Source organism: Pollicipes pollicipes, unplaced genomic scaffold, assembly GCF_011947565.3.
Source record: "Pollicipes pollicipes isolate AB1234 unplaced genomic scaffold, Ppol_2.1 Scaffold_2555;HRSCAF=2994_pilon_pilon_pilon, whole genome shotgun sequence".
NCBI classification, from domain to species: domain Eukaryota; kingdom Metazoa; phylum Arthropoda; class Thecostraca; order Pollicipedomorpha; family Pollicipedidae; genus Pollicipes; species Pollicipes pollicipes.
Genome location: NW_023596136.1, coordinates 17,973,781 through 17,996,868, shown reverse-complemented (window position 1 = coordinate 17,996,868; position 23,088 = coordinate 17,973,781). Strand labels below are relative to the sequence as shown.

The window sequence follows — 23,088 nt, the reverse complement described above, 5'->3', positions numbered from 1 at the left end:
GTGTCCCGCGGCCTGATACGCTGTGACCTATGTCACCCGACGGCACCGCCTGAGAGCGACACGAGCGTGCTTGGCTCGGGCGCAACAGCACTGTGTTGTGGAGTGAGAACCCCGACGGGAGCAGTGCTGACAGAGCGACTCAGGCGCCAGCATTTGAAACAAGTCAAAACAAAGAGGTGGCATGGTCTTTTTCGGTTGTTCATCGCTTTGAAAAGAAATAACGATTGAATTATCGACCGGCGTTTGCCGCGACAAATCGCCGTGGCGACGGCCGGTGGCCGGCCTAGTGCGGTCGGATCCATACCAGAGCCCGGGGCTGGGCCTGTGTGATGATGTGGCGTTCGATGAGTCGGCATGGGATGGAGCTGGGATGACGTCACCGCTGAGGACTGAAGCGGGGGCACGTAGCGTCAACAATTACATCGCTTGTTTTATATCGGTTCGTAAAGCTACCTTTTAAGTATTGGCGTTTCAGATGCTATAAAATGAAAAGCAAGACACAAGGTTAGGTTGAATAGGATGGGTGCTTTCAGTACAGAATCATCCTTTCAACTGCGCTGGGGCTGCAATCTCATAGTACCGAGAACACAGCTTAGTGTGAAGCATGGTGGCCCATGTTAGTTGTATCAACAGATTGCTCTCAGCTCGTCAACATTTACAACACGCAAAAATGCAACCGACGCAAAATGCAACACAGCGGACAATGACTGGTTTCCGGCATCGACAGTTATATTTGTCTGTTGCATCTCTGTATGAGCTGTAACTTGTGTTGTAAGCTACTTTGGTGATGGCCGATTCCTCGTAGTGTGGTTGCAAGGACACATTTTTCTCGTGAAGGGACCACGCACACTTCGTCTTTCTCGGCTCTCGGCCTCGTCGGACAAAAAACGCTTTTGGGATGTTGATGCGAGCAAGTGAAATATATGCTCATGGACATGTGTGTATGTGCCATTATGGTAACGAGGGCAAATCGCATTAGCTGCAGCCTCTTTTTGTTGAACAGTGAAATGCATTGTCCTCACCCACCCAAACACGTTAGGATGTGCCGGGTGAACAATGCCACTGCGCGCCTTCGTTTTTGAACGGTGCACTCAAATATCCCCACCGTGAAATACTCTGTAAACAAAAAAATATGCACGGCACACAGGACTATTGGAAATGTGCTGGCGTTGAGTAGTGCCACCCTAGCAGGTGTTTTAGGAGCACTGACAAAGTGCACTTTGAAAAAGGACCCAAAGCCACAGTATGGCGTCATTCTTTGAGCTCTTGTGACAATGCCCTCGTATTTGTATGTCTGGTTCTCAAAATAAGCTCGCCATATTTTCGGAGAATTTATTAGGCAAGGATTTTGACCAAACAATGCACTGCAAACATAGCATAATGCACAGGCTGGACAAATCATGACAAATGAAACGTCCTATTTTCATAGCGGTGAGCAGGAAGTCCGATATTTGTTCCGTCGGAGTGACTACTTGAGCTAGAAATCGGAACCATTCGGAAGGATTTTGAGACAACTGGTTTTACCAATCACGTCGGACGCATCTGTTATAGCAATATGTGGAAAGTATAACAAAGTAGCGTACTCCCTTTAAAGCACAATGATGGCTCATTGTCTATCTGCAGCTTTTGCACGCATAACCTCGTCCAACAGTGGGCCTGGCAGACCCTCCCTCTCCTGAGGTTTGCCGTGAACTTTTCAACCGTCAGGCATGCCATGCATACGTTTTCAGTAGCTGACCTCACGACATTTGTACTCGTTCTGTCTAATGTTCAGCGCCGTTGTCGCAGTAAGTCGTAACCGATGACCCACTTATGTAGACCATGGCAGTCAGGCTTCTCGGAAAGTGGACAATACAGTTTACTTGCTGCCAGCTGAGATAACACATTTGTATTCTTTACAAATTCAACCGATTTCGATGTCAGTGATGCCAAGCCTGATTGTATCTGAGGGCATGCGGCCAGGCCATTAAAGGTCAAAAGGGTCAAGCATGTTCGATCGTTCTTATGTACGGGATATTTCGCACCTGCTCTGGCAAAAATGTTGTGTTATAATCGACCATATTAATGCATTTCGGGAAAAAACATCGTGAAGAACCAATGGGAGCATGAAGAAGAACGTGAAGAACCAATGGAAGCCGTAGCCTGGTGTTTGTTTTTGTTTTTGTTAAGGAACTAATGAGAACCAGGAACCCGTATGTTGTGTTTGCGAAAGAATCCGCGACGATCAAGAGCCAGCCGTCGTCATTGAGGCTTTACGACGAACTCAGCTGCCGAGGCTATATGGCGCCGTATGCTTCACCCTGGCAGGAATGGCGGGCACCACCAGGAATCGAGCCCCGTAACTCCGGTTTCCCAGACATGCACTGGTTAGCGCAGAGGCGTTAACAACCAATAGTCACAGCCCGGTGTTTGCAAAACAGTCAAAAAGATCCAGGAGCCCCAGGCTCGTGTTTATGAAAGCAACAACCGATACCAGCATCCAGAGCCTTGCTTTCATCAGGGGAAGTAGGCACCAGGATCGCCCCGTTGCCCCCTCCCCTCACCCACTTAATACAAGTGACGCCTCTGCATGACACCACCTAATGAGGGTTTCCAGAACAACAAGCTACAAGGTAGTCAAACGACAACTATTCGTATGACGAAAGTCAAAAGCAATAAAACGGTAGTGTAAAATTGAAAATGTCAAGAGATCCAGAAGGACAAAACGCTACATGGCAAAATTAAACAGAATAGACCTCAACTACAGAAAGTGATGCCGGCAAAAGACAAAAGTGATAGAAGTCACACGGATACGTGAAAAAGGGAAAAGTAAAAAGGATGCAAGTCAAAGCCAGAAAAAATATCTTGGCATGAAGTGAACAGAAATGGGAGTCAAATGGGAAAATGGAATAGGCCATCAGTCAAAACAAACAAGTCCTGGCCAGAGGCCATGGATTTCAATACAGCTTACAAATGTACTAAGAGTTCTTCATCAGCTACATGTCCACGAAGGCGGGGGAAGGGGCTGGGGATAAGCCCCCCGTCTCGCTCAGCCAGTGGGATCCAGCCAATTAGCGCCCTTGTGACTGCGCGCAGGGCGTACAGGTGTGCTCGATATAAGTCGGGTGGGCCCTCTGCGCGATGTTAGATGTCCTGACGCAGGATCCATTGTCATCGCATGATGCCTATCCAGCTATATGCTTTGATAACTACTTAGCGTGGTTCTCGAGTTTGCGAGAAGTTTGAGCTCGCCTCTTTAATGGCGCTATAGGGTCTGGGCAGGCAAACCGAACCCCATTTTGCGGAATCATGGTGGGCAGTGAAAACGTTTTGATGAGATCGCAATGAGGTTTTAATTTTTTAAGATTAGTTTTGTTAAACGTGGTTTGACGTGTTTGAAAATATTACCGAGCTGGGACATCATAAACGTAAAAAAGATAATATTCCAATCAGCTCGCTTGGTTCGCACGGATTGCGTGCCAGTCCCCTTACCTCTGAGCCCAGGTGCCATTGTGTTCGCCCAGTCCACTGGAGCCAAGCAAGCTGCTTGAGATACAGTTGCACTACTTTTTAGATTATCAGCCAGGTTGGACAAAATTAAGGTCATTTTTGATTCTAGGACGATCAGTGACAAAGTTCTAAATGCAAAACCGGGGATATCGGTAACTAGCGGATATCGAATTTTGAAATGATGGGACTGGGGCAGGAAAAAGAAAAGTGCACTTGGGGCAGTATGTCATACTGGGTGCGATGCTGGATTCGGGTCAGGTGATTTGTACACTTGAGCTTTATTTTGTTTTAGTGCTGCGATATGCCGCACGCGTTGCTGTTAAACCGATTCAAGAATATGAACAAACTATGTACGTGCTTAAGAGACGCGCGCGGCGAGAGTTAGTTGTCATATGGCATAGTAACATTCAGCAGACATGTATTAAAATCGTATCGAAGTTGTGAGTGTATTACATGTGCCCTTTGTGATCGGTTTGTATTATTTATATGTGACTGAAATGTAAAACCGGTCATCTGTTCTTCTTTCGGTTCCTCGGAGGTATGCATACGTCAGATTGCATGTGGAGTTTTAGGTTTTCCTCAAAGCGTATCTGGATCTGTCGTCATAAATACAATTGTCTGACCAAGACTGATGAAAGGATATAGATGATCCTGAGAGTCCCCGTTGAATACAAACAGGCTGGTTGAAATATTTCTTTCTTACATAAACGTAGTTTGTTTATTATTTGTTGCTGAACAGACAGACGCCCAGAACAAACAGAAGTCCAAGCTTGCAAGCAAATGGGACAACGAGGCTTCTTGGCCGGGCTAAGGACGTGGGATCCCGGAACCTGATTTATTTTGAACCATCTTAACGGTTTGTTTAGCTGACTCCGCAGTTTCCTTGCATTTTCTGGGCTTGTATGTCATTGGCTCTTTTAAACTTTGACTTCCCTGTCCTTTGTCCTTTTGACTTACGGCTTATTTGACTTGTTATGTTTGAACTCGGTTATTTTGATTATTTATTCCTCTTGTTTTGATGGTTTTGACTTAATATTTTTATCCATGTACATCTCATGCACACTCATACACATTCTTAATATTTTCAGTCACGCACACATTCATGCACATTCATGCACTTGGCATCTTCCCCTTTGACTTTCGTCCAATTTGATCATTTGCTTATTTAGCTCTCTTCCCGCTTGACTGTTAATTTTTTGACATCTTGCCAGTTGACTTTCATCTCTTTTGAATTTTTGCCATATGGCTCTTTCACATGTTGTCCTAAATCCTTTGAATTCTTGGCTTTTGCGTCTTTGCCCGGTCACCTAACGGCAGCCGGCTGCCTTTGAAAATAGGGATGACCTTCGCAACGGCAGACGCTCGCACCCACTGCCTATCGGGGCACGTCTGTACTCGACTATAGCTTCCGTGTTCTACGCCTGTCGGCCACCGTGGCCGCTGATGACGTCCGACAGCGGTCGGGCGCTCAGCGGGCGACTGGGACGAGACATGCACGTGGTCCGCATCCCGCGACGGCACGGCGCACGGGCGTCACTGTCTCCGGTGGTCTCTGTATGCGATGACTGCAAGCCGACTGGGCGGCGCTGGTCACTGCCAGGCACGTTCTGCGAGGCCATTTTTGTCCGCTCTTCCCTGAAAATGGTGACAACATGCACGTTTTGGGGCGCCGCCGTCTGCCTGCACGCTCTGCTTGGTGCCACTGTTGCGACTCTAGGTGCGGCGGTGCACGATCTGCCGGCAGGAACACATTGACCGATACCTTTCAGACACCCCTCCAGACTGGTTTCGGGCTGAGTTGGGCTCCCGCGGCCCTGCGCGTCTGGGGGCTGGCTCTGCTGACGGGTTTGGCAGCCGCCTGTCGGAACGTTTACGGGGCGAGGAAAGGTTACAGCCGTTGGGTGTGATGAGATGTGCTTCTGTGATGAGCTCCTTTCCGTCGGTGGCGGTGCAAGTCAGCAGATAAGACGCACTATTGTAGTGTGATGGATCAACGCCTGTCTGCGACAGCGCGAGAGAGATCGCGGAGCAAGAGTGAGTAGGGGATTTCCGAGCCTCGGAGGTGGGTGCTGCAGATGGGGGCGCGACTACGGGCACTGCGACAAGTTTTGACTTTTATTTGGCCTGCAGTGTGTATGTCAGATGTTCACAAAAGTTACAACCTGGCATGGAACTATAAGAAGGTGCAGACGGGCTGAATACTATTTTAATCCTATCGAAAGAATTAAAGAAAGGAGGGCGGTGAAGAGTAAGTGAAATTGTATAACGGGAGATAAGCATGAAGGACGGGGGCGGGACGATGCGGAGACGGGGTGACTGGTTATGAGATAGCGAAGATAATAAGTACACGGTGAACTGCCAGTCATGACAGACACCTGTCATATGCGGACAGACGGTAACAGGGCTGGATTGTGCTAGCGCTCGGTGCGGGTGCCGGTGAAACATGCGGTACCAACACAGGCCAGTCTGTCGGGCTCTGCGCCAGCGCCAGCGCCAGCGGTGCCGGGTGACGACCACCGACGGCCCGGCCTCCTTGCCCCCCATACAGTTTGGCTCGCTGGCACCGCGGCGTGCCGGCTGCGGCGCTAATCGAGGACCACCGGATTATCGAGAACATTCGGCCGCCGGAGTGGCGTGCCTCAACACCCGGCCGCCGGAGTGGCTAGCGTGCCTCAACACCTGGCCGTCGGACTGGCTAGCGTGCCTTAACGCCCGGCCACCGGAGTGGCTAGCGTGTCTTAACACGCGGCCGCCGGGGTGGCTAGCGTGCCTTAACACCCGGCCGCCGGAGTGGCTAGCGTGCCTTAACACCCGGCCGCCGGGGTGGCTATCGTGCCTTAACACGCGGCCGCCGGGGTGGCTAGCGTGCCTTAACACGCGGCCGCCGGAGTGGCTAGCGTGCCTTAACACGCGACCGCCGGGGTGGCTAGCGTGCCTTAACACCCGGCCGCCGGGGTGGCTAGCGTGCCTTAACACCCGGCCGCCGGAGTGGCTAGCGTGCCTTAACACCCGACCGCCGGAGTGGCTAGCGTGCCTTAACACGCGGCCGCCGGGGTGGCTAGCGTGCCTTAACACGCGGCCGCCGGAGTGGCTAGCGTGCCTTAACACGTGGCCGCCGGGGTGGCTAGCGTGCCTTAACACGCGGCCGCCGGGGTGGCTAGCGTGCCTTAACACCCGGCCGCCGGGGTGGCTAGCGTGCCTTAACACCCGGCCGCCGGAGTGGCTAGCGTGCCTTAACACGCGGCCGCCGGGGTGGCTAGCGTGCCTTAACACGCGGCCGCCGGAGTGGCGTATCTCGCTCTGTTTGTAACATAACGAAATGCTCGAGGTCCGGTGTGGAAACCCGCCCTGACAGAGTGTATCATTTTGTGCAGCCTGCACGTACGGTGCAGATGCTTTGCCTCCAATGTTGCAGCGAAACCGACGAAAACAATGTGTGATGGCGTTTATCCTGCTTCCAGCCGGCGTGACATTGGTGCTGAATGACGTCACGGCGCCGTCGTACATCGTGCGGGGCCACTCGGGCCACCTGCGCTGCGACTATGACGCTGCCGGCCGGCCTATCTACGCAGTCAAGTGGTACAAGGACCAGGTGGAGTTCTATCGATACAAGCCGGACGCCCCCGAGCCGATCGCCACGTTCGCCTCCAAAGGATTCGTCGTCAATGTGAGGCGGTGTTGATGCAGACGTACTGTTCAGAGGGCGATTGCATCACTGCGGCGGCTGTCAAAAGTGATATATGATGCCATAAATAGGGACAACATCCATCTGGTAACTGCAGAAAATCAAATTAAGGCCAGCGCATTGGCGGCACGTAGACGGAGGCATATGCTCCGCGCAGACCTGAACCGACTGTAGCTTATTTACCAATCAACCCCTGGCAAACGCGACGTAAAGCATGCGGGGTTTTGAGAAGGGGAGGAGGATGAGGGGGGGGGGGGGGGCACGTGAGAATTGGTGTTAGCTCCGAATACAATTTAATCAAGCTGCTCAAATAGAATGATCATATGCCAAACATTCCTAGGCCCTCCTCAAAACCATCGAGCGCCTGATGACGGCCCGACAAAGCGAGCGTTGGAAACGCTGTTTGTAGTTGAACACCATTAACGAGGATAGTATGAGTAATTTTTCCCTACGAATGAACAGCACGTCTCAAACATTCCGTAAAGGCGTGGTAAGTACCGGATGAGAGAAGAAACCCATTGCAGGCGCGTAGCTCATGAATCCGTTACCTTATAAGTCATAATGAGTTCAGAGCTCTTGCTATGAGATGCTATGAGATGTTGTGAGAGATGTTATGCAGTGAGAGTTATGGTATGAGTGATAGCTGCGAATATCAACATTCATTACACTAGGAGCCAAGGCAGGGCTTCTGATTCAACCATGCTGCAGTGTTAACTTAGGTTCAATGAGTATCGACAGCAATCTTAAAAGTTAAGACACGTGAATATAGAAAATGTTCCAAATGCATGCAGACACTGCTTCTTAACATCAACATCAAGCAGCTATCCGAGATCCCACATCCAAACACGGATGAAAGCGTGAATGATTTACTGTAGGAGAAATGCCGGAGCTCAGCATCCCTCCCTATCTCACCCTCATCCCACTCCACACTCAGAAGTCGTACTAAACTGCCGTTAAGACTTCAAAGCATCTTATCTGAGCGAATATAACATTTCCTTTTCGAGGTTGCCGAGTGCATGTTCTAACACGCGCTTGGGTAGTGGTCAATTTGACCCCTCCCCGAAGGTTTTTCCGGAGTGATTTCCGAACAACGCGGCTTAGCTGCGCCAAATTGTGTACAGCTGTAGACAACTGAATAATGGATCGTTTGGTACCAAACATTTTGATCTACATTGTGAGATTGCTGACCTACTGTAAGTCAAAGTCAGGACGTGGGTTCAGGAAGACATTTTCTAGGGAATCGTCCAATCTGATGCAACAGCGAAGTGTTAGGCTAAGCCACAAATCTCTGAGATAGCTTCTTAGGCAACATAACAACTGAATTAAAAAATGACTTGACCTAGGGTCAAGTATGAAAGTCAAACCAAAACAATAACCAGTCTTTTTTATTGATCTCGAACTTGCTGCATGAGGTAGTTTATGGTGCTCATTTTTAGTTTGTTGATGACAGGAACCGCATCTGAACTATTCTGACCTACATTGACCGAGGTCAGCATCTCATTTTTTGACCATACTTCCTGGAGCAATCGTTGACGCTTATTCAGATGCAAAGTAGTCTTGCATAATTTTGGTAATCATGACTTTGATGACTTAGTTTGATTCAAAGATAAAAAAGTCATTGACCTTAGATGAGCGGCAGTCATCTTTTGCATAGAACAGGCATCAAGGCTTACGGTGATTGCATAAAAAGGTCTAGAAACACTTCAGGCAACAACGTAGAGTTCAACTTTTTCACTTTTTTGACCCAATGACCATAACCCAGGAAACTTGAATATTGACAGAAGTGAATTCATTTACGGGTTAACACACCCTGTGGATGTGGCGCCTCCAGCTCTATTATTTGTTTTACCTCCAAACCAACTTGACCCCAGCCGTTCGAACAAACGGTATTCTACCGGCTCCCGGGAGCGTGTTTAGATATTCTATCAACTATGTCGATTAAACGATTTTCCGGCTAGAAAGGCTTAGGCAATTTTACATACGTGAGCTTTGAAAGCAGGTAACGTAAGGTTATTAACGAGATCATGAACCATGGCCTGCCGCGGGCCATTAAATACGACATACGGTTTCAATCCCTAAGGTCCTACCTTTACGTAAAAATCAATGTCAACCTAACTATGGTATTGCGAATAAGTCGGTATGTAAACGTCACGCTTTACAGTGCCATCCAACTTTCACAATGAACAAAGGATCACCGGATCCAACTTTGTCCGCGGTTAAGCAGGGTACTGAAGACCTTACAGTTCGGTGATGGCCAGCTCCCCTGACGCAGCAGAGACCCCACTCGCCAGAGTGTTTGCAGCACGATCTGATGTCAATGGAGAGGCGCCATGCGGTCGCTTCACACGGACCAGGCGCTACACTCCTCGGTCCCGTGACCCTTGGAGGCATTTAAACATGGCAGCATCGATTTCGTTTACAGCTGCCATTGTAGTTGCTGGGTCTTCTTAATGGCGACTGAAAAATTACAAATCAACAGCCTGTGGTAGGGATATCTACTCGGTACATGGCTGTCTTTCTGCGCTAACCGTCAAGCCTTGAAAAAAAAAACAATTTACTGTCACCTGGTCCTGCACAATAAACTGGTGGGGTAAAGTTTACCCAACTCAACAGTTATATCTGTCGACTAGCCTAATGAGAAAGTACCGGTTATCAGCTCCACCAAAAACCGACAGGATTGCATTCATAGAATCATAACAAAGGAAGGAAATAGTCCGATCATTTTTCAGTTTGGATCGCAGCCACACAAAACAATGAACAAAGAAAACCCCGGTCAGCATAATTTATTGAGTGTTAAATGGTAGCAAGCAAAGCAATATGCAAATATGCAGATGATTTATAATTCATAATATAATATTATCCCCTCTGGTCCTTTTGAGGGACATGCCTGTCATCAGTCGGCCGTAGACGAAACAGATAATGATGGCTGCATTGGCAGACACAACTGCTTCACGAACAGTTTAAATGCCTTGGAGCAGGCGCCGTCTTCGGAATCAGGGATGTTTCATTGATTGTACCTGATAAGATTCTGCATAGCCAAAGGCAACTGAAAATCATCGCGCCTTAAAATAAGTGCACAAAGTAGTCACCAAAAGTGAACGATGGAGCTAAACGGGCACCTTCGAACTTAAAGTGAAGCGTCCATGGTACATGGAATACGCTATGAGACGCACAACGCCCGCCCTCATAGCTTGACTTCCGGCCCCGCTGGAGGACACCGGTGCTCAGCCCGATTTAGTGCCACCACAGGGACAGTCTCCGACCGGCGACACACGACTGATGGGACTCCGGACTGGCGCCTCGTCACCAGACACGTCACCCCAGGGACAGCCCCGGCCGTGCGAGGGGCCGGACATTACCTGGTTTTGCTCGCGGACCGCTCGTGGATAGCATCCAGTAATGTAGCGTTGCAACGGGGCGCTCACTGTTGGTAACATCGAATCTAACTTGTGCACCGTTTCAGAATAACGCTTTCATTATATTTTTATAAACCTGACGGCAAACGATACATTTTGCTCTTGTTCATCCCGGTTTTCGTGCGTTTTATATTTGGTACCAAATTATGTCCCTGTCTAATGAGGCTAGTGTGGAAAGATCTTATCTTTCTTTGCCATGTCAATTCGGTCATATGCTATGCCAGTTTGCAAGTGTTGGGAAATCTTCAAAGTATAACACTTGAATCTGGGCGATAAATTGACTGCAACACCCGGCAGCCATTTAAGGTGGCAAACAAAATCGTAAAGTTGAAATTTTCTTCCATCCAGCAGCAGAGAGTGCGGGTCCATGACTCGAAGTCTGACTGGACCGCCGTCGCCAGCAGTACTCCTCAAAGAAAGATTCTGGGACCAATCAGGTTCATTATTTTGTCAACGGTTTACCGGCAGTGCGAGGCGCGGTCCAGATGTTCACGGATGATACTCTTGGTGACCTGTGGTGCTCCAAGGCCCTGACCGCACGGATGATACTTGGTGAACTGTGGTGCTCCAAGGCCCTGGCCGCACGGATGATACTTGGTGAACTGTGGTGCTCCAAGGCCCTGACCGCACGGATGATACTTGGTGAACTGTGGTGCTCCAAGGCCCTGACCGCACGGATAATACTTGGTGAACTGTGGTGCTCCAAGGCCCTGGCCGCCTTTCTTCTCACGGTTGCTCTCATTAAGGGCACCCATGCGTAAAGTAGTGCACATCATCACTTACAATCCGCGACTGACGTACTTTCGTTAAAGGCGCCGATGTCGCAGTCGTGCCCTCTGAAAAATACGCTGGAATTTTCGTGGGTGCTCATGCAGGCTCATGCTCCACGTGAAGACAGCGGAGGGGTTTCTAAGGCCAATCAGATGCTGGCAGCCGTGGGAACGTCATTCGCCGACATTGACGTTTTCACACCGCCACTGTTGTATTCCCGCCCTGACGCAACTTTTCGAGGGCATGCCATCATCACCTGGTGTCCGTTGGGCAGACTGGATCAGGAGCGGCTGGAACGGGTTCAATGACAGCTGCGCGTCTTAGAGAAGTAAGGCACGGGCACATCCTGGGAGGCTCAGACTCCTCCAACTGCCTTCGATGTACTACCGATGTCGCAAGGGAAACATGATTGCAGTGTTCCAGATGTTTCACAGAAGCCTATCTTTGCCGGTGGGCGAGTTCTTGACAAGACACGACCCGAAGGTGACATGACGACACCAATGTAAGCTGAGAAGTCCCCAAGCCAGGACCTTCGTCCTTCGAAACTCACTAAGCTTCTGGGTCGTAAATGATTGGAACGCTCTTCCACCGGCAATGCTGCCGTCATCCGCAGTTGAACAGTTTAAAACTAGGCTCGACTCACGCTGGGCCAACATCATGCACACCAGCTCACACTGACCACACGTTAAGATGACGTTGGTTGGGTAACTGGACGGGGTAACAAAAAAGGGTGGTATTCGCAGCCTTAGTGCCCTTTTAATTCCAGTTTCTCACCGTTCGACAATTTAGGTAAGCTGATAAGTGATAGTTGAGAGCTTGTAGGGAAACTGAAAAGTAAACCCGATGGTTTTGGATCTGCAGTTTACATATGATTTCTGAACTCACCTCATCTTGCCGCATGTTGCCAACGAGTGTCCTGGCAAGCGTGCAGTCAGTATTTGTACTCGTCAACACATGTTGATTTGGTTTCTCAGCTGCGCACAACGCACACGCACGACGGTACCCACAATGTTTACACCACCGGTCGTGTGAATGCAACGGTGGTGCGGCCCCGACAAACACTTTGCCAGAATTTGAGTACTTCTGGGAGACCGGCCCGAGCCCAGCAAGATCTCACTCACATTCTGCAAAGGCATTCGCGGAAAAATCGCACTACATACCCACCTGTGCACAAGTTTGGTTCTACCTGGGCAGTACCATGCTTCATTCAAGATACTGAGATACTGAGAACAAGAGACTGATACTGAGACAAGAGACAAGAGACTGGGTCCTGGCAGGGCACGGGCCGAGCTGCGCTGCTGTAAGATCTACCCAGCTGAGACTCTGATAAATTGCTGGTTGGGGGGGGGGGGGGAGGGGGATGGCACAGCCAGAGTATTGATAAGGTGGGGGTTGAGACACATGGTTCACAAAGGGTCCCGTTCTGGTGAAGGCCCCCCCCCCCAAAAAAAAATCGCTGGATCCTGATTCCACCTGTCCACCTGATTCTGAGGAGCACGATCTTCTTCGTTTTATTTTACTATATATCTTCCTTTACTGAAACAGAAGCCAGAAGGCACCAAAAATGCAATTCTGTTCGCGTTTTGAAGTCAATAAATTGCAAGTACCTGGTGCTAAATGGTTGCATGGAGTGCGTTACTGCGGCTTTTCATTTCTCAATGACTCAGTTAACTTTTTCTAAGCCGATAGCACTCAGGGGCTGCCCCGTTTTTTCCTGAGCTGTACAGAGCTTCTTGAACAGAGATGACGGTGAACGTCATTTGCTAATCAAAATGGGGCCATAAAGTTGCATTAAAATGGCCAACCCGTGTTCATCTTGGAATGATCAGCCTTTGTTCAGAGCTTAGTGGTAGAATAATTTTGTAGCAATTTTGAACGTAGATGACCGTAAACGTAGATTGGAAATCAAAATCGGCCCATCACGTTGTATTGGAATGACCAACACATCTTCATCCGGCAATGTTCAACCTTTGTTCAGAGTTTACTACCATAAAACAGCGTAGCGAGTAACGCCCCACTTTTCGAAAACATCATATCCTAATCCCGAACCGCGGCCATCCCATGCATTAAAGGGGTGTCGTGTTTCAGAAATGGGGCCTCCAGAGTATAGACGGTGCCTCCTAAACCAAAGCAGAGACTTGCTCGTTTGTAACCTGCCAGAACTAGAAGGGGGCCTACCGGAACCAGCATTGGCCACCTTGTTCCTAAAAGTGGCCTCAGGAGCTAGAAAACGACTCTCTTGATGCAGCAGATGGTCTTCTGAGCTCGATTTATTACTCCCTAGCTGAGCTATGAGCGTCCTTAGCTGAGTTATAGGGGCCCCTTGATCTGAACTTTGGTGCTCTATGTATAGCCACAATGCCTCTAGTTTAGAAAAAGAGCCTTCCAAAAAAATTAGCGGCAGGCAAAAACATAACCTTGATGAGTTGCCCCCTGTCTACCGGCAGGGGGCAACTGCCCCATTTGCCCTCCCCCTTACTGCGCTGCCTCTGGACAGCATTTGCTTCTTCACGCATGCCACCTCCGTATTTAATACGTTTACAATATGTGTGCCAATTTTGCGTTTACAGCAGAAGTTGACTAGGAGCACAGCGAGCAAGCTCGTCTAGTTGATAACTTCGTGGCACATTTTTGCCGGTGGTGACGTTTTGAGATCTACAAGATCTAGAACGACTGCGGGTTGTATGGACAAGTGAGCGAAGCTGTGATACTTAAAAACACACAGTTGCCCTTTCATTTAATAAATGATTAATGTTGAATATAAGGCATAGTTTTGTATCGAACACAAGTGCAGTATGCAGCTGTGGTTATATTCATGACCTCCTTATCTACTCATAAATAAGTCATGTCAAGCTTCGAATATTTTGGATGGTTATCATTGTTTTTTGTGAGATGTTTGCTTAAAGATGTGTATTTTGTGCACCCTGGTTTAATATTGTGTCATCTCTGCCATGGTATTCTCCTGTCACTGGGGCCCTTGCTATAAAAATATACTGTGATGTTTTCGTGATTTTATTGTACTAAGCAGTACACTCGGATTTTTGGAAGGTTTTAAAGGTTAGGAACTAGCAAACAGTGCATTATGTAACATTCTAAGGTGTTGCAGCGCTTTTGCAGTGAAATGCATGGCAATTATGACACGGAACTTAAGATGACCTCGTTGCAATAATTAGGTACGTGATTTTCGTTAAGTAAGTTTAATTTTTGATGAATTTTCGGTCACAGACCTTGCTTACAAAACCAGAGGTTAAAATATGAATGGTTTGAAATATTTAAATTTTTTACTCTGTGAGCAAGGTCGGTGACAGAAAATTCATCAAAAATTCAACTTGATTAACGAATATCACGCGTGTAATGATTTAAGGAGGTCATCTTAATTCCCCTATAATACATTATTTTGGATATTGAAATTGATGAACTGCAAAAGCCCCCAACTGGCGCTGGTGGGTTCAAAAGTTATGTCTCTTTTCCTGGACAAACCGTTCTGTCCAAATTCTACTATGCAAATAATTATTGAAGCATGCGCATCGGGTGTGGGACTTCCCCCACCTAGTGCACTTATGTGGAGGATGGCCTGCTGCATGTAAACACATTTTGTGCGCTGGATGCTGATGATAATACTGAACCCCGTTAAGGTGCTATGTTTCCAGCGTTTCAACCAACCGTTACTCTCTGGGCTTACCGCATCTTTCTCCACAATCTTTCCAAGCCAACAAATCTCATATCGTTCATCAATAAGCCCAATAATTTAAAGAGAATGGTTATAGGAAAGTCTTCTGATGCTTTTTGTGTCATGATGGTCGGTGTGTGGTTGGCTGAACGAGTATGAGTCTACGAGCTAAACAAGCTGAATGAGTCTACCGTCTCTCCTGTCTTCCGGACATAACATACACATTCGTATACATTACGATGAACACCATATATCACGCTGCTTGCTTAACACCCAGCCCTTCTATCATACGTACACCACATGCCTAGACAAATTCTTCAGAATAAGTAACACTTGTTTGACTACTTACAGGACGTGTTTGACAGCCAGACCCTGATGTCTTATCAAAGGGACAGGGCAACTGGGTCAATGGGTGCAAGGATCAGCCGGCAAACTCAAAATGAAAAATCTAATGAACGGTCGGGTTATGAACCGACAGATTTATGGCAAGACCGCGTCGTCTGTGGGTGGATTAATCAGGGACATGCTTTGGTTAGGGGACCTTCAAATACCGTAGATGTTTAATTGGACGGTTGGATGTAAAACAAGAAACGTGACATATGGTGCACATTGCATTGCATTGCGTGGTCGGGGAGACGGGAAAATACTTTATGTACTTGTTCGCCAAACCACTTATCGGCACCGAGACAGACAAAGCACCGGTTGAATTATTCTGTGTCAATCCACTTTAACTCACAAAGGCGCTCGCTGAACGATTGGCTTGGACAGAGCATGGAGCAAAGATGTAGTGTGTAGGAGGTTCAGAGTGCAAAGGGGGGTTGATGTGCTGGGAACATCGCATCTGCAAGGGGAACTCAACGTAAAAACCAGAACATGTTGCATGCAATGTGTCTAGGAAGTGCTGTGGGTAAAGCTGTCTCACACCCAATGCATATGTGTCGATTATGATTTTAAGGTAAGAAATGGAAAGCATTGGATCTCCCGACCGTCGCAGACTCGAAAAGAGCTGAAACGTCTCGTTGCAGGAGGTCCACACACACACACGTACGCATGCACACACACACACACACACACACACACACACACACACACACACACACACACACACACACACACACACACACACACACACACACACACACACACACACACACACACACGCACGCACGCACGCACGCACGCACGCACGCACGCACGCACGCACGCACGCACGCACGCACGCACGCACGCACGCACGCACGCACGCACGCACGCACGCACGCACGCACGCACGCACGCACGCACGCACGCACGCACGCACGCACGTTACATTGCCGGAAAAATGATCATACGTTGGTATCAGTATGCTGTCTCTACAAGCCTCCGGAACGTAACTCACATTTAGAGACCTTTGAGCACTGGCTATTCTTTCTTTAGCCACAGAAGCAGCATGGGGCTAGACTGGGATGAGAACCGTACTCGTCATCGTAGATGTCACATCAGACTGACGAATTAGCTAACGACATTTGCCAATGATATGCCTGCAGATACTTCGAAGTAGATTGTGCAGCTTTGTGGCTGTGCAAGTGTACACAGGTTTCCCTATGGCCCGCTGCATATCGGCCACCATAGCTCTGATTAAAAGGCTGGATGGAAAGATAGAAACTATGCTCTTCGCCATTGCCATCGACAAGTGATGTTAGAAACAGTGGGTTTCAATGGCTGCTTTGGGGGTATGCCGACGTGTTAAGCCCTCAGGTCTGGCTATCCGGGCCAGCCGACGAGCACTCCCACCGAGCCGATGACGAGCCCTGATCTCCGCTGGTCGTCGCAGCGTATTGACCTGGCGGCCGACTGGTGTACGGTGGCCGACCACGGTGGCCACCAGGGCCGACTGGTGTACGGTGGCCGACCACGGTGGCCACGAGGGCCGACTGCTGACGGATTAGGCACAGTAATGAGCCTGACTACCGCTGCTTCTCCGGGGTCGTTAGACGTAAACCGGCTCTTAAGCTCGGATGTCCACCCGAGCAGCCAGTTTTCGCGTGGCGGCAAAACAACGGCGCAGTTCGGACCCGATGCCATGGAAACAGACAGATGCTGATCCGAGAACGGTCGTCGTCAGCGTTTGACATAAGTACGGGGTCGCTGATCAGGGATGTCGCTAACGTACATGAGTCTCAGGTAGTCATTGGAAGCAATATGCTACATCTAAACATCACTTTGTTTGTCGTGTCTTTTATTAATCCGTTCGAGAGTTTATAATTAGTTCCGTTTTGCAGCATAACTGAACTTATTTCCGTTAAGCCGAATCACAAAGAAAGCGTGAAAACATAATGCAATATCCCTACCTTGGACGTGTCATTCAGATGCTTACTAGATAAAAATGGAGCTCGGTTTGGTCGAGTTCAAACTTGTTTGGATCTGATCGGCAGGTCTGAGATTCCTAGAATGTGATGTTACCCGAACATACTGCCCTCCTTGTTATAAAAGCTAACTTCACGGCCCCAAAATTTTGAGTGATGGGTCTCTGGCCACTAGCTATCTATAGCCACTCGGGGGCCGGGCGGTGTCACTGGCACGTCAGTCAGATCCCAGGCGTGAGAGTGACATGTGAGGCAGCGGGCAATATCTCGAAATTTTACTGTGAAGCGAGGGGTATTTTGCAAATTTTGCGCACTACCCAGCGGCATCGGTTGAATGCTCCCCGCATGTACTAAGAACCCACTCGCTCAAAATCAAATGTCAACAGAGTTCAGAACTTTTCCATCATAACAACGACAATTTGGAAATCCGACTTTTTAGGACTGACCAAAGTGTCAGTGTGTCAGTACGACTGACCAAAATGGAGGGTGGGGAGCAGAGGCAAGAGGTCGGAGTCAAGTGCCTGGCAGTTCACTCCGCAGGTGGCGTTCCAATACTTGTCTAAAAGATGGCACAGGAGGTCGCTGTAAGTCAGACGGCGTTTCACTATATCAAGAAGCCGACCGCAAACAAAGACTCGCTTCCCCATCTCGGTTCTGGACCAGGGTACTAGCAAGTCACCATCCCCTGTCTGGTGGTTTTCCATCGAGCCGTTTCAGTGCGCAACTCACTGGTGACATTCTGAGGTTCCCCGTCCGGCACACTTACGACAGCGGTACGTCTGGCACATCAGTCAACGTCCCACCTTCGGGCACCCCATTTTTCTAAGTAAGTTTAATTGGAGGTCAAATTTGTAAATTTTGTCTGAAAATAACCTCGGTTGTTAAGTTAATTTTGCTTTGTATCCTGGACATGTCTTTACGTGCACAGTTACCGTATGCATGGATACAGTAACGGACCTGCGATGGAATCAAGACGTCCACTCATGTGGTAGTAGCGCGGGGGAAGGGAGTGCTTCAGATGAGATCGAGCGTTTGAAAGTAAGCCGCAAAACGAATAAGTGTCAATGTTGTGAGAGCTGAGTTTGATTAGTATTTTGCAGTGTCTATCACATCTAAGTGCTTTCTGAGTTTAAGGGGACACGACAATGATGTTTCTCCATGGTCATTGCAGACAGGCTATGGTCGGAAATGGAGGTAAGTGCGGTATCCGTCAGGTGACGAGGATGTAAGCCAAGTAGGGATGCGGAAAAGTAGGTGGTGATGGGAAAGGTGGCCGTCAAGCTGCCCGTGCAAAACACGCTGGACAATTTTGGTTATTGCAGTGACCCTGGAGATGGCACGGTAGTTACAAGGTACGGAGTGATCTCTGGATTTAAAGATAAAAAACTAGGAGCCGTTTCCGGGACATGGGCACAGGGAGAGATAGGCTGGATTGACTAGGTGGATAAGTACCGTTCACAGAGTGCGGTTATATGTGCCGTGAGCTGCCATCAATCGGTGATAGTGAGTGCTAGCATAATTTATGTACCTTGTTGTCTATGTGAATCAAATTTCGCTTGGGGAGGGGGCAAGTCAAAGGCTCCCGATGTTGTTCATCACTGACATGAGAACACTGCATTGCATTTCAGGACTTTAGGTCACATGTAAAAGCCACACATGGCTAGAGCATTCCGATCGGTCGTGATACCGTTCCTGCTGGACGATCTCCAATGATACACAACTTGTATGTGCCGCAAGTTAAAAATGCAAAAGACACCCACGCCTTCTGAGCAAACAAAACGACTCTTACATCTAAACAAAATATGATTGATTACGTGTGCTGCCGTTCGCGGACAAGCCAACTGATAAGATAGCTTCAACTGAGACAATAAACCCCTGTGAGATATTGCGTGAATCAACATTGTAATCCACCCACACACTGGTCACCGCCGCGGTGCAGGAGCGGGGAGACAGAAGTTATATTTTTTAATACCACTGGCAAAATACCGTGAGCTGTCACATGTCTCGTTATGCTATTGCCCGCAACGGAAGGGAATTAAAAATGATGTTCTAGACGAGCGTGCCATCAATGCATGCATCGACACGGAGGCAGTTAAAAACTATTTTTTTACCATGCATGTTGACTGCAGTGCATAGAAAGACTTTGACATTGCTTTGGTTAGCAGGCTGAGAGACGATATGTAAAAAGTATCAGATGTTACAGCATTTAAGTGTGTAAGCGCCTCGTGCGCCGTGAGCTCCTCTGGTGTCTGATGTGATGACAGGTTTCTCCTATATCAATTTTCTCAAAATGCAAGGGTTGGGTTAACGGCGCTCGTTCATGGGTGGGTACAAGGGGCCTACGGGGACTGTACCGCCCTCCCCCGCCTCTGGTGGTCTGGGGACCCCTCGGCCGGGCCGAAGAGTCGGCCGAGGGGTCCCCAAAATTCCGGTCAGGATAAGGCGGTATTTGGGCCTCTGAAGCATTGACAGCAGTATTGACGAGCATTGACAGGGCCATCTAAAGCCCTGTCAACGGGGGCCCCAAAACTGAATAAGGTCCCCGTGCCCGGCAAGGGTCCACCAGCCAAACAGGGCTGGAGCAGCACTCAGAATGTCAGATAGAGACTCCTCAGACGTCGTTCTTGGGGGCCCCTGAAGCATTAAGGACCCCTTTGTTCTTTAGGGAGCCTCAGTACTGAACAGAAGATCCCCTGTACCGAACAGGGGGTCTCTACACTGAACAGGGGCTTCTTGCAAGCCAGGAGGAACCCATTAGCCGATCGGGAGAACAGCCATAGTCAGCGAATTTGTCATGGCAACCTCTGTTGCATCACAAAGAGACCCTCAGACAATAGCATACAGTGTCGGTTAAGGGCCTCGGGTTCGGACAGGGGCTCTTGCCAGTCAGAACCCAATTCGTGGAACAAGGGCAGGGCAAGGCCTAGATTGATAGTCAAGCAGCCTTCCCGTCGTTGGTCATCTTCCTTGAGACATCAAGGTCCCACTGTAGGCCAAAGGGGTCCGGTACTGGTAAGGGGAGCTCCAATGCTGATCAAGCATCCCGCGTTAGCCCGAGGCCCACCTAGCTCAGTGAGGACAGGGCCGTGGCCGTCGTATACCAGTCATACGATCTGCTCGGCATCACTCAGGGCCGGGGCCCCTGAAACAATGAGAAGGTCACTCTCCCGGTCCGGGGTCTTTTGATGCCGAACAAATGGGCCTCTGGCACTGAGCAAGGGCTCGTGCAAGCAAGGAGGCCCATTAACCAAACTAGGGTAGCCCAGGGTTCCAGAATGAAAGTCGGCCAGCTTTATCACCCTGGGCCTCCTGAGACGGTGATGGGTGCGACTACCAGCAATCAAGGGCCCATGGAAGTGATCCTAAACAAGGACCACCGGGTCGGAACGAGAGGTTCGTGGCCTGCGGATGCGGTCAGGTAGTGCTATTGGTGAGGAAGTTCAAGGCTCGGATTTCGGGATGCAGGCACCATGCCGGCTATGGGAGCCTGACTGGAGACGTGCACTGTCATGTGATGGATCCCTTTAATATGATAGCTTTGTTATAAGGGACACGGTACTGCCAGATTCGCTCCATTGCCTTGACCAGAACGTATCGCCACTTTCATCCCCTCTCGTCGACGCTGTTTTGCACGAGGATGTGGTCGATGTGGGTGGGACCTGCGCTCGGCAGGTTTATATAATATATTTATTGCATGTCAGTTGGTGAGTGAAATCCGTCGCTCAGTGAAAATGCCCACCAGGCGCGGCGCACACTGTGCATACTCAAGCACCTAACCTGCCAGAGGCACAGGCGGGTGGCACATGCCTCCCAAGGTTCCGGGGGGCCCTTCATGCCCCTCGGACCCACTCGAAGATATTGGAGCAAGCATCAGATGTAATTGAACGGACTCAATTATAAATATTGGTGATTTTTAAGTGTGAAAAGACTGCACTGGACAACATTCTACCCTCATTTTGGTAAATATGTCCCTCAGCACCCCATGGCTGGATTACGTCATTGTATCGTGCACAACATTGATTGAGAGCCGATTGACAGTCGTTACATCGGGACATCGGAGTTACATTACAACTATGCTCCTGAACGCCGGATATGAACGACTCAAAAATTATATTATTCTTTGCATTGATCGTCGCCTAGCCAATGAATTGACAGCATTTAATGACGTCATGATGGCGTCATTGGTGCCCTAGTGACCTTGAAATAGTCTCCCGAAATATTCTGCACATTTGACGGGTGTGTAGTTCAGAGGTAAGAGGGGTTTAAGTCTTAAGGTAGATGGGGCTTTGAACTAGGCCGAATGGTCTTCGAGACTGCCATTTTAGTTCAACACCCCACACAGATACGAAACTCTCACTTTAAGGGGCCCATTTGGAAATGACTGTCCGGAAGTCGTATTACGGTTCCCAGCAGAGCCGGTGAAGGGCCAACTGCCGTGGCGTAGGCCCGCGTGATCAGTCGGAGCGTCAGGGAGAGGAGAGACATGTGATTCATCCCTCCGAGAGCGTGATCAGTCGGAGCGTCAGGGAGAGGAGAGACATGTGATTCATCCCTCCGAAAGCGTGATCAGTCGGAGCGTCAGGGAGAGGAGAGACATATGACTCATCCCTCCGAGAACCTCGTATTCGACGAGGTGGCCTCGACTTCTGCTCTGCCAGAATGACAGCCACTAGGGACCCAAGCTGGGACCGAAAGAGCTGTAGCTCCTGGCCGAGAAAGGTGATGGCATCCACAGGAACCACATTTTATCTTTGTAATCTTGAGGTTTTCTCTGAATGGATTAGCCCTTACAGCAGCACGAACAACAGAGTTCGGCACCGTTCGGCACCGCGAACCCTTGGTGCCAAGAGTTCGCGGTGCCGAACGGTCTGATCCGTTCTGAGCATTGCGTTCCAGTGGTACAGCGGGTAAGCTGCACGTCTGAGAAATCATGGATACGGGGTGGGGTTCGTTGTGCCCTCCCTTCTCGCCAGAATAAGAGGTGGGCGACACCAAAAAGCCTCAGCAGTTGAGTGCGTCGTAAAGCCTCAATAACACATGTTCTGAGTGTGTCAGTTAATGTAAAAGTTAAAGAGGCGAAACGTACGGCCCAGACTATCTTCCGCGCGGATGAATATATGTCATCAACCGCAAAGCGTGCTTCTTTCCGATGAATGGCTAAACAACGTTTTAGGGTACCTGGTAAATTTAATCTACCAGAAATTGTTGTCCGTGCACTTGAAATGTCTGGTAAACGGAAACATATTGATGAAAAAAACGGCTGATACCGTTTGATAGAAATCATTTTTTTTCAATCCTGCGTATACAGTTGAAATTCACTATATGACTAGACACACTCTCCTGAAGCAACAAGCCTCAAGACCGTTCCACGCATACGGCTGTTAAGACAATTCTCACCTGGTTGCTGTGATTCAGACAATGCAGCAGAATGGTTCCACTTAATGGGGCATGCCACCTTTTTGTACTTTCTATTTATTGTTGGATCAGACACGTTCGATTTGATCAAAAATGCCGATTTTTCGAAATCCTTCCGAACAACTCAGGGCTTTGATTTGAAGCAGCCGACCCTGCAGGACGAATCCCATTTGACTCCCTGCCCACCACTATGGAAGGAGCACATTTCATTTATCTTGTTTTTCAAAGCTGTGTCCTTTTTGCCACGGTTACAGTTACTAATTCGTATAAGTGTATGTGTAGTAGACACTATAAAAG

At 49.0% G+C, this 23,088-nt stretch overlaps 1 protein-coding gene across 1 annotated transcript in view; it reads left to right on the top strand.

The window, feature by feature from the left end:
- Nucleotides 1-23,088, top strand: part of LOC119098654 (uncharacterized) — a 122,330-nt gene that overhangs the window by 51,510 nt on the left and 47,732 nt on the right. The window contains exon 3 of the mRNA XM_037221637.1: nt 6,951-7,156. Within this exon, the coding sequence (XP_037077532.1) occupies nt 6,951-7,156 (206 nt within the window). The remainder of the gene's footprint in view (nt 1-6,950; nt 7,157-23,088) is intronic.